At 33.4% G+C, this 12739-nt stretch overlaps 1 protein-coding gene across 12 annotated transcripts in view; it reads right to left on the bottom strand.

The window, feature by feature from the left end:
- LOC112273181 (uncharacterized) overlaps positions 1-12739 on the bottom strand; it is a 37707-nt gene that overhangs the window by 15278 nt on the left and 9690 nt on the right. For 11 of the 12 annotated variants that reach the window (XM_090245355.1, XM_073529397.2, XM_090245356.1 and 8 more), the window contains 23 exons: positions 12150-12338; positions 11546-11917; positions 10868-11071; positions 10417-10581; positions 9528-9722; positions 9018-9373; positions 8284-8383; positions 7584-7775; positions 6901-7145; positions 6372-6564; positions 6101-6181; positions 5711-5938; positions 5219-5285; positions 4808-4950; positions 3828-4159; positions 3421-3642; positions 3145-3303; positions 2780-2957; positions 2029-2325; positions 1477-1722; positions 813-980; positions 516-662; positions 157-258 (listed from right to left, as the gene is read on the bottom strand). In XM_090245355.1, the coding sequence (XP_090101481.1) occupies positions 157-258; positions 516-662; positions 813-980; positions 1477-1722; positions 2029-2325; positions 2780-2957; positions 3145-3303; positions 3421-3642; positions 3828-4159; positions 4808-4950; positions 5219-5285; positions 5711-5938; positions 6101-6181; positions 6372-6564; positions 6901-7145; positions 7584-7775; positions 8284-8383; positions 9018-9373; positions 9528-9722; positions 10417-10581; positions 10868-11071; positions 11546-11917; positions 12150-12338 (4581 nt within the window). The remainder of the gene's footprint in view (positions 1-156; positions 259-515; positions 663-812; positions 981-1476; positions 1723-2028; positions 2326-2779; positions 2958-3144; positions 3304-3420; positions 3643-3827; positions 4160-4807; positions 4951-5218; positions 5286-5710; positions 5939-6100; positions 6182-6371; positions 6565-6900; positions 7146-7583; positions 7776-8283; positions 8384-9017; positions 9374-9527; positions 9723-10416; positions 10582-10867; positions 11072-11545; positions 11918-12149; positions 12339-12739) is intronic. The other variant, XM_090245357.1, reaches the window with a different exon arrangement.

The following is a 12739-nucleotide window of genomic DNA, read 5'->3' as shown; positions in this document are numbered from 1 at the left end:
TGATAATTTTTACCTCTGGCATACTGCAAAACCACATTTCTTTTAAAAAATTGTATCAATTATGTTTACAACAAAATTGTTCACATAAGTACAAACAAGTTCAAAATTAATTTTATTGACATGATCAATATAGATGAAGAGAGAATTGTAATGTACCGAGCCTGGCCATGAGCTAAACCAATCAATTGTAGTGCAATTTACAAGTGAGGGGAATTTTCTTAGTCTATCCCTAAATGCGTCACCAATGGGACTAAATGCCTGAATTCGTTTTTTCACTTTGTATTCATCAGTACATGTCTACCTATACACTGATATTGTATTTTCAAAAGAAATATATATTTCATGAATAAAAAATGTTTAACAGCTTTTTATTGCCAACCACTTTAATTTGCAAAAGAATAATAATTCAAATGAATACAGAATATGAACACGTTTACATTTACATGTAGTAATTAAGAACTGTACACTGATTAAGAGTAATGAATTCACAACAATGGTTCATTGGTATAACATACAAGAGCAATCCGAAGATTTTTAGCACATTCATCAACAAAGAAAGAAAACAATTCCATTCTTGAGCCATCACGTTTTGCTCGTTTGGCTTTTGGACGAACACCTTCACAAATTGCTCCCAAATCTCCACTTTCATATAAATTTGGAACCTAGAAAAGATTACAAGATCATTCATTCATTCATTCATAGACATTTGTATGTAAAAAGAGAGAGAGAAGAAGGTCCAATTGTTTGATTAAACATTAAACATTAATTAATTAGTGAATATGATAACTCGGACTGGTACATGTTTAAATTACCTCTCCTGTATTAAGAAGTGAGTTGATGTCCTCCACAAAACCTTCCACCTTAATTTGTGTATCTACAAATAAGAACATCGTTTTTTTATCCAACTCCCCAGCTTTTCTAAGCATGATTCCAATGCTCTCCCTCCACTCCGCCATTCCAAAATTCTTTGATATTTCAACCTGCATATTCCATTGACACAGCAAGATAAGTCACATGCACAAATAAAAATCTAAATATAAAACAAAAACAAAATAAACATTGAAGTAGAAGTGATGATTTTGCATGAATCATACTCAAAATATTTATGCAAAATCATCACTTCTACTTCAACGTTTATTTTATTTTTACATGAATATTTTGAGATTTTACTTTATTCTTTCACATAAAAATACTTTTAAAACTTTGCTAGAATGTAGATTAGATAAACTTCTATGGGTTTAGCCATAACATAGAACTACTCCATGTCATCAGTGGTTTATATCTCCTATTCAAATCCAAAACCTTAACTTAGGATTCTTGGTCTTTATGTAACCAAACCCATCACTTTCATTGAAGCTTGTCAAATGAGTGCATCCCATAGGTTTTTTTTATTGTAAATATATAAAATCAAACTAAGAATTATACATACATACTTGGAATATTATAACATCTTCAATTTTAAAACATGGGACATACTTGGAATACTTCAAATCCTTGAATAAATGCTGCTAATCTTGCAAGACTTTGGCGGCCACTACCACCCACCCCCACCAGCAGAACGTTTCCTCTGGGTTGTTTAATTACTCGGCAAATCCGTGACACATGTTGAATTGCAAACTGAAACAGAACCAAATTCATGGGGTTGTTGGTCATTTCATTATAATCCTCCAAATATCCTTTCATAACCTTCAAAAGCAGGGTTTCATCTGGTATTTCATTGTACTGCAACCTTCAACAAAGTTGGCATGTTAGTATTACCTTGATCTTAAATCACTTGATATATATATATATATATATATAGATGAGGATGATAATGATGAAAAAACGAGACCAATATTTGTTACTAATATAAGTTGAGTGACATTAACATATAAAATTACAATGACAACTCATAAATGAAAAATTATAATAATAAAATTAGATTTCACACACTTATTACACTAAAGATTTTTTAATATTATTTCATTTAAATGTAATGGAGGTGTGATGGACAGATAGATGGATGTATGAGTGGATGAAAGTTCACACAAGAGCAGGCTCGGCTCCAGGGACCATGAAATCTCCTGCTATATGGTATTGAAGCAAAGCTGGAGTCAAATCAGTTCTTTTCACTTCTGAATGAACAAAAGTGGCATAAACCTTTGAAAAACGTTCTTTGAAATGCTTCTCTACCATGTCGCCCACTAAGTTACAAAACCACATTCGATCGCTATCGTTGATCAAACGGTCATAAAACACGCGCAAACATTCATTGGCCCACAATCGAATGATTTTGTAATAATCATCCCCAATTTCTGTGGGTGCATATTGCAGTCCCAAAAATATCTATATAAAAGAAATAACATACAATTTCACTTTGAAACAAAGTCAGATCAATTTCAATATACTATCATTAGTAACAGTAATATTTGATTGTACTTAGGTAGTTCATAAATAAGATGAAAGGAAAATATTCGATATTTCACTTCCACCTCCAAATTCATTCAATTTGGAACATGGAATTCTGTTTCTATTGCTATTATTATTATTATTATTATTATTATTTCTCTCTAAAATCAGAATTTTAATGTTGTATTGCAAATGGAAATAACATTGTCATTAACCAAAATCTTTAAGTTCATAATATATATGACATTACTACCATGAACACAGCAATGAAAATGAGAGGAATACATTTATGTTTTAAAAAAAATTAAAAATTAAAAATAGTAGCAAGATGGATGAGATTAACAGATTCAGATTAGTTTAAATATCAGCACATGTGAAACAAGGGCAAAACCTTAGAAATGTCACGGAGATTATAAGTGTAATGCGATTTCTCAGGAGTGGGAAGAAGTTCTGCTTGAACTGTTTGATAAATGTCAATAGTTGCAGTCACCATGGCTGATCGTAACTTTGTAATGGTTGGATTGTAACGAGCTCGCTTCATCCAAAAGTCTACCAAGTACAGGAATATCCTGCCATACCCATATATTCATTTACATAATCCAATCCAAATTCATATTTAAAAACAAAGAAATCACTACAAAACACACACACACATATATATATATATATATATCCAAAATCCATAATTATTATTTTCTGTTGTAAAAATCTCTTTCTTCACACTTCTTTAGCAATAGTCATAGATACAGTAACAACCTGTTCATGGTGAGATCGGAGAATGCATTCACACACACAACATTGAAGTGGCGCAAATAACGGTTTGTGACAGAGTTTCGCCCTCCGCCTGGTGGGCTCATGGCGGACACAAACTGAATGTCAATAATGTTGCGGAACACAAGCTCATATCGGTCATACCTGCCCAACAACACAATTCTTAAAATGGAGACTGAATGAATGAATAGGTTGATAACTTTTATTGCTTGTAAGTACCCACCATAAATTATAAGTGGTGAAAGGGAGGACATGAAATACCATCCTTGGTGATCCATCCATTGGCGGAGGAGTTCAATTGGGGGCTGAGCACCGTACTTCTCTATGGCTGGCATGTTTAAATCATCCACAAATATCACACACTGTTTCCCTTTCTGGGGTCCAAAAATGCCCGGCTTCCTCTTGATGAGTTTGCCATCTATAATGTCCTGAGTTTGATTTGCACTTGTTTGGGCTGAAAAATTGAAAAAAATGGATTGCCATCTGCATTGAAGGCTATGTTAAATTACAACTAATCAAATGGTAGGGGAAATTTGAGCTCAATGTCATGTGATCATTTGCAATGAATAGATGATTTTATTTTATTTTTATTTTCACTTTTTTTGCCCTCATGTGGGTTACAAATGAGGGGAAGAAGGAGGAACAAGGGAGTATGTGTTTTTCCATACTTTTCTGTATCAAGTTTCATCAAATATTGCTTCACATACACACTTTTGCCAGTTCCTGTGGGGCCAACAAATAGAAGGGGCAAGTTGTGGTGAACAAGGACCTCCATTAAGAAAGTATATTTGGCAGAGTCAGGTGTTTGAACAATGATTTTTTCAAAGTGAGCATCCAAGGGAACCATGGTCTCATCCACCAAATCAGTCCATAGACCCCATTTCCCCTTCATCTTATTGAACATCACATCATACACGGATTTCCCATCCGGGAATGGGGTTGAGACCTTGCGTGCAGGTGTTTCAATCCATTGCATGTACTCACTTGGTGGCATATTCACCTGTAGTTCATTTATATATATATATATATATATGTATTATTTAACCATGTAGAATGCCATTAGTTTTGAACGAAATAATTTTGTTGTATAAATGGTAGATTAATGTTGCTCATGTATATACTTGAAGTTTAATGTATACTTGAGCATACATTAATGTACCATTTATAGTTTTTATATCCAAAATATTTTTTTATAACCAAAATATTCTTAATGGAGTGTTGAAAAGAGTTGTAACGGTGATTCACAACTATATATTTGTATAGAGGGTAGGGCTAATGCCATCACAATTTTTGTTGGTGCCTCCACAATCCACCACCCACTTGACATACTTTTTTTAGTTTATTTATTTATTTAAATATATTTTTTTAATATTGCTATGATATATATATATTGTGGTGGAATAAAACAAAAAATAAAATAAATTTTGATTGAAATTTTTGTAGGGCTGTGGTGACAATATCAAAAACTATGATGACATTAGCAACACCATTTATAGTAGGGAACATCATTAATCAGATGATTAAATTTTAAAGTCTTATTAATTAATAAAAATAAAAATTCAAACACTACCTACTACAATATTATTGTTTGCTACATGTATTTAACTACTTCGTGAACTGCATTTTTTTATTATTAAAAAGAGCTCACCAGCATCTTTTTCAACAGAGTGTCAAACTTAGGACGTTCATGCATATCAGTGCATGCTCCAATTGTCCACACCATTGAAAATAAGAAAATGCAATCAACCCAAGCAACTTTTGCTTTCTCATCATATAGATCAGCTTTTGATTCTGAGAAACCACAACATTCACAAGACATTTAAATATTATTTGCAGGACACCTTGAAAAAAGAAAAACCCCAAAAACCCAAAAACAAAACAAAATAAAAACATGTATACTCACCTGTAAATTCATGATATGTTTAAGCTCACTAAACCCTAAAAACTCATTTTCATTTCAATGTTCAAAGATTCTTCACAGTTGCAGTGGAACAGCCGTGGTCAAAAAAGCATGCATGCAAGAGTGTTACATTTAATATTATATGCATTTAGCTCTTACTGTCAGTTAGCTCTGGTTCCATCAATGCCATCATTAGTCGAAGAAGACTTGTGATCATATTTTGTTCCTGTCATATAATCAATGACATTTTGTTTTACTATGTAAGAATCCAATCAATTGAATCACACTTAATATATGCATTGAAGTGTGGTTTCCACACTCACTCTCTGACATAGTAATGAAGAGGTTTCAAAACAAGATATGTTTTTTTATCAATCCAATGTATACATATATACATATATACATATATAAACATACACACACACACAATTAGGAAGCTTTGGTACGAGACAAACACATAAGAAGCCTTCTCATTGGCCGAAATCAGGCCAAAATCAAAGATATCGTTAACCAGCAAAATGACCTCCGATTTACCATCAGTAAACAGCTTTTTCATACCCAACGGCATGGGTTTCAGTTAGTGTGTGTGTCTATATATATATATATATATATATATACACACATCTTAAACCACAAAGAAAATGATACTACCTGCATGGGAATGGTCATTTTGCAGTTTTTTTGGACACAACGGAGGGCAGGGGGCAGCAGCCATTCAGCAAGCTTCTGGATTTGGGTGCGATATGGGTCTTGCAGAAGTTGGGGAAGGCTCTGGAGCCATGAGAGAAGGATACACCGCCACCCCATAGCTACCGGCTCCATGTAAATCATCCCACACCGTGACACAGTTGCTGGTGATGCCGCCGCCAAGTCTTGTACCTATGTTTACTACCCCATATGTGAAGCATGAAAAATGGACACATTCTCTTTGACTTATAATAGCAGTTTATTTTTCCCTTGAAGTTTGTGTAATGTTGGTAGTTTTAACTAATAAAATGAATAGTGTGCCCTAGAATGTGGATAAGGTAGGATGCTCCTTACTTCAAATATCAAGTTCATATGGTTTGTCATTTGGATGATTTCTCCACTCATCAAGCACAATTTCTTATTGTCATCTAGAACCTATAGTAGATGGTGTGTTTAGGATTGATCCACTAGCAGGGGGGAAAACAAAAATGTGAAATGTAAGTTGCAATGTATTCAAATGAAATAGTTGGTACAAGTAGTAATGGACAGTGAATGTAGTTTTGAGTTAGGAATGGAAACAAGAACTTGAACAAGTAATGAATGTGATATTAGTGGATGAATGTACGGTGTTCATATTTTCTATCCATATTGCATCAACAGGTCCATCAAATAATAGCCATTGGCGTGTAGGGGTTGTATCCACAGACATGTTGCGGAATGTCACTGCAAGGATTCCATCTGTCCATTCGTGGGACACTGGATCAAATTGGCCATATAATTGACCCATTGTCACTGATTTGGGGTTTAAAACATCATACCTGATTCATGTTCTCATAGTCTCATGAGTCAAACATTTTTAATTGAGACAGACAGAAGAGGGGGGGGAGGAGATATATCACTAGAAATCATATTATACATGCCAATATTATACTTAGGACTCTAGCAGGTTGAAGTCAAATTTTGGAAATATATTTCTGTGCAAAATTCTTGAACTAATAAACTAGGCTTGTGGAAATAGGCAAATCAATATTTGCATAGATTTATGAATAGAGGATTTGTTTGGGTTTTAACTTTTTCATTAAGAAAAAGATTGAGTCTTAAGAAGGAGAAGAAGAATGAGAAGGGAAACTTGTTTTTGGAAAAAAAGGAATTACCTAGTTATGTTCTCATTGTTTAAACCTTCAGAAAACAAACCACCCAAAGCATCTGCAAGCACTTTGTAAGCAGCTGTTTTAGCACCAAACGAATACCCCACAAGCATAAGGCCATGCCGCACAATTATCATCTCATATAACTCGAGGATCTTCTTCAGGAACACCTCCCCATTTTGATAATTATACTTTATACACTCCCTATTAATCATAACCATTACATTCACATAGTCTGGTGGAGGCAATTTCTGTTATCAGACATGGCCACCACATTTGTTGATTAAATGTTTAGTTATTTTGTAACCCACTTTTTGAAATTCTTTCAAAACTGAGAGGAAGATCATGGTATTACAACTTGTAGTAACTTTAATAAAACCAATGCACGTAGATCAAGTTAGCATTTTTTTTAATTTTACAACTTTTATGTATTGTTTATCTTTTTTCTAGCTGATTTTGTATTGTTGAAATCTTAATACACACACACACACACACACACAGATATATATATATATATATATATGCACTCACATTCATACCCAAAAGATAGAGTGTTAGATTCTACTTTGCAACTAGGAAATGGTATTGTGAATGTTTTTTTCTTTTTCTTTAAAGATATCACAAAGTAATTGCATTAAGTAGAGATGAAAGGGGAGAAAGGAAATAGAATGAGGTTTTGTAGAATGTACCACTCCTGGGAAGAGATCTGACATGATGCCTTCAAACATTGGTATGTCATGAGACAGAAACTTTGGTAAGTTTACATCACGAATTGCACGGAGAACCAAAACAGATTCATCGTCGTCTCGATACCTCCGCTTCAGATTTCCTGCTGCCCTTAGCACAGCTATCACCGCTCGCATGCCATAATCATAGTGATCCTTTACCATTATAATTACTGCAGTTAGTATACATATATACATATATATATATATATATATATAGAAAAACATGCAATTATTCACATGTAAACACTCCACCATTGAAAAATAAGCATTCTAACTTTGTCTACATTCTTATTTATCTTTATTTGTTGTTAAAATGTTTGCACTGTATAGAAACATTATTGATGACACAATGAAGTTGATTGAAAAAAATCTATTTATTCTTGTAGCATTTGAACATGGTTTTGTAGTCTTTGAATATGCAGCATGTAGGTTTTCTTCTTTAGTTTTTAGAATTTTAACCAAGTTTTGCACCCATAAATCACATGAATTGTTTCTAAGGGATGCCCAGGAGGCGTTAATGTTTTCAACAGTGTTGTTACAAGGGTTTCAAATCATTTTCTGAGGGTAGGAACCTCTAAAGTTGGAGCTTATTACTATTACTATTATATATCATAAAAAATAGTATGTTAAATTTTTAAAATTTTGTTTGCCAATTTATAACCTGAGATGATAATTGCTCACTACAAAGTTTATACGTGGCTACTAGTTTCCTTGCCATATCTCGTGCTTCAAGATATCCAAAGGAGTATAATGTTATTTCACTGCAAGAATGCATCAACAGAAACAATGCATCAACAAATCATCTGCACCCTCTACTTTCAAAGAACCAAAATTCCCAATGAAAATATTAGCAACATTGAAATACCCCCACCACTTGCAATTATTTTCCACTATTGATCACCAACACAATACAGGCATATTTTTTCATGAATATTATGAATTCGTTTCAAATGAAAACTATGTACATATAAATAAAGGAATATTTACTAAACACACAAGACACAACACAGAGTGTTTTAAGCATCTAGTTGATTTGTATTTTCAATAAATATCTATCTATCTATCTATATATATATATATATATATATATATATGTAACCACTTTATCACATTATTTCTATTTCATAGTTCATACCTGAATATTATACAAATTTACATATGCAATAATAATAATAATCATAATAACCCAAATACTCAGTTCATTGCACACACATACACACTTAAAAAATGATTCTAAGTGGTCAATTCACAACATTCAAGAGACCCATGATTTTGTTGAATTATACAACTGTTATGTTTTTTCGTTTCTTTACTATACTTTATTTTTATTTTTATTTTTCTCTTCCTGCCCATGAGAGACAGAAGGAAGGAATGAGTTTTTTTTCCAATAAATACCCTATCATGGCATAATTGGGGACCATCATGGCCACAGTGCGAAACAAGGCCTTGAGGTTATCAGGCAGCTCAGCTCGCCCTGCATAACCAGGGTTCATGGTGATGAAGCTGGTGCAGGTGGGGATGAGCGGCAGGTATGTCCCTTCAAACATGAAGTGAGAAACCTTCTCCATGATCGCCCTTTGGATTGTCAGGATTTGTTGTGCAATCACAGACAACACCTCCACGTCAATGCGGTTGAACTCATCAAAGCACGCCCATGCTCCCGATGCCGCCAGTCCCTTGAAGAACTTCCCCATCGCCAAGTAATCCAACCCATCTGAGCAATTGAACACCACACATTGCATTGCCAAAGCCTGATCCACCACACACACACACACTCTCTCTCACAAATGAATGAATAAGTGAATGAGTGAATAAATAATTACATATATATTGTATGTAAATGAATGAGCAAATGAAAAAAATCAATGAAGATGGGTGTGCATGTGTGTGAGAGAGAGTGGTGACCTTTGCAAGGTCTTTGGTGGTTTCAGTTTTGCCGGTCCCGGCAGGGCCCTCGGGAGCGCCACCAAGGTTCAAGTGGAGAGCGCCCATGAGGGTGCGGTAGCATCTGTCTGTGAGAGGGGTGATAACAAGGCGACTGCTGTTCCCCAAATACTCATACCCGTAGTTCCGGCATGCATTCACCATCTTCACTAGGCACTGCCCCACCCCACCATGTCAATTCAGAATTATATTCATTAACCCACTCCCTTTCTCTTTTATTCATTCAAATCCACTCTTTACAACACCACTTTGTTCATTAAATGAATCCACAAGATCAATTCCTTGCTCATTCAACTGCTCTCTCTGTTCAATTGTTTGTATTTTGTTTTATTGTAGTTTCTTTTTGAAAATTAAAATAAATAAATTATGAGCGACTTTTACTGTGCATATTTGTAATTCAGTAATATCTACATGTACCCAAGCATCTCTCATGTGTAAGGATTAAATGCAATTTGAAAAATTTGCTGATTAGTAAACAAAAAAAAAAATCTTTTAGTAAACTAAAGGCAGTATTCATTGTCCAATGCCTTGATTAAATATATTCAGAAGCTTGGTAACCCAATGCATTCTATTTGAACTACATATCTTCTTTAGAAAACTAACAAATAGTAATTAAAATTTCATGCATGAATGAGTTTCTTTGCAAGCAATCTATCAGTTCATGCAAAGTCAATTTTTGCAGTGCATGTTAGGAAAACTGATTTAACTGAAGAGTATTGGCCAATTTTAAAAATTTAGAACTGAAAGCAATGCATGAATTTCTTCTCATTTTAATATTTTAAAAAACCATACTTTCACCCAAAAATAAAATAATAATGATACTGTAAAATTCATTTCAATCTATGTGTACATTTCCATCTTCCAAGGCATATCGTAGTTGGCTCAGCCAATCAAAATCCAATTTGTTGTCAATTCCTAGTTCCACCAATAATGTAACAACATCCCTAGCATGAACATCAATAGTTACAAGAGCTCCAATGGTCAATCTTTCCATATTGGTCAAATCTCCACGAACCTAAACACATTCATGCATATCATTCATCATCCATATATATATATATATATATACACACACAATAGATTTCATGAGGGTAAAATTCATGATATGGTGTTGTTTTTATATATATATATATATATATATGGATAAATACATTCAGTTACATAACCCAATAAACATGTGTAAAGTATGATGTCATAGTAATTGTAATAATATGTTTTCCTATTCATAAATTGTGTCATACACATGAGTTACCCATTTTAAGAATGTTCAAGGATTTTATATGTAGAACCAAATATCTTACAAGTTGAACAAGTTCTTGGAGTTGGGCAGTGCATTTTGCTTCATATCGAGCAAGTCCTTTGACACCATCCACATCCACCTCCTCTTCAAGCTCACTCGTCCAATACATTTGTGAGCCACATAGGACAATCATACCAGGCCATATGAGAATCCATTGGCCACGCTCTTTAATTGCATAGTCAGCTACTGCTTTTTGTACCACCACCTGATTGTACACATGTAATTTTTAACATAATGTTAAAAACTTGAAAAACTCTATCCCTCATTCATTTAAAATGTTAAAAAAAATAGTTGCCAATTCTTGCTAACTTCCAAATAATGAGTCCATGATTTCTAATCTCAAATTGGAACTAATTTCTTAATTTATATATTATGTATAAACACCTAGAATTTTTGATGTGGAATTATCAAACCTAAAATAGAATTTATTTTAATATCTATTTATCAACTCAAAGGTGTGTAATGTTCAATATAATGGTTCACCACCACCAACAAAACACTAAAAAAAATAGATCTTCATTGCTCTTGGCCATAATTATTTTACATGTTTATTACATGGCACATGGAAAATATATTTATTTAGTTATTAGTTTTTTTGAGGATTTAGAACAGTGTTGTTGAAATAAAGGATGTTTCTATAACATTGTAAAGCATAGACATGTTGGAGAGAACTTCAAACCTTTAATGTTTCCCGCATCATGCGTTCAACTTCAATCAACCACCGTTCAACATTGCCTTTTGCAGCCTTTGGATTAGTGCTCCTAGTGAATTCCACAACCTCCTTCTCTACACTCCACATGTGAGTGATGTCCAAGTTCTCTTGGAATGTCAATGCATTTATTCCTTCAAAACATTTCTTTAAAAATGGTTGAACTCGAAGTGGGTCTTTGGTTTCTGACAATATCTCTAATAACTCATCGTTGGATAAGAAAAAAAATCTTGGAAAAGCCAAACGTTTGGTTTCAAGATAGTGATTGAGTCCCTTTTGAACCACATCTAGGCTTTCATTGCATCCTACTAGGATGTCAAGAATGTTGGGAAGCTCACATGCCTGTTTTTTTTGTTAAAAACAAAAGAAAAATAAATATATAAAATATCCCAACACAAAAATATTTCAATAAATAATGAAGTTGATGTTACATATGCTTAAAAGATTTTTATTGATCTAGTGGCACTTTGAAAAAATATACCCAATCAACTTTAAGTTTCCAAAAAACCAAACAAATTCTGCTGTGGAATTCTCATCCACATTATGTCAGTTTTAAGATTGTCAGAAGACATACATCCATCATTTGCTTGAAAGATTCTGCATCCTTCATAAGTTTACAAAATATTGTATTAGTGGCATGAAATAGGGATCCTTCTTTGGGCATTTGTTCTATAATATCTGGAGATCCAAATATTGGCTCCAGGTACATCCAAGAGGCTTGTGCTTGTAACCATTCCACTAATAGTTTTTGTAGTAACACCAACTAAGCCAAATAAAACCACAATGAATGTAAATCATACATGAATAATCATACACAAAAAAGTGATTTTTTTGCTTCACAAGACAAAAACTAAATCAAGCATATCATGTCTCAAAAAATTGTGCAGTGTCAGATTTTGTTTATTATATGGGTGATGCATTTTGAAATATTTAGAACAAAACATGGACAAATTTTCTCAGGTGAGAATATATTCCAAAACTATCTTGCATTCCATTATTACTAATATTAATATTGTGACTATAAATACAAAACAATGTAAAATTTCCATCAAACTTAATCAATGTCAGAAAAACACATAGCCAAATAAGTGCATATACAAAGTGTATTTATGTGTGTTATAGTCATTTTAAAAGTAAAATTTTGGTTTGTTCAAGATGTGGTAT

Source organism: Physcomitrium patens, chromosome 20 (genome assembly GCF_059467195.1).
Source record: "Physcomitrium patens ecotype Gransden chromosome 20, ASM5946719v1, whole genome shotgun sequence".
In the NCBI taxonomy this organism is placed as follows: Eukaryota; Viridiplantae; Streptophyta; class Bryopsida; order Funariales; family Funariaceae; genus Physcomitrium; species Physcomitrium patens.
The sequence above is the reverse complement of the archived record's forward strand: the minus strand, read 5'-3'. Positions and strand labels throughout refer to the sequence as shown.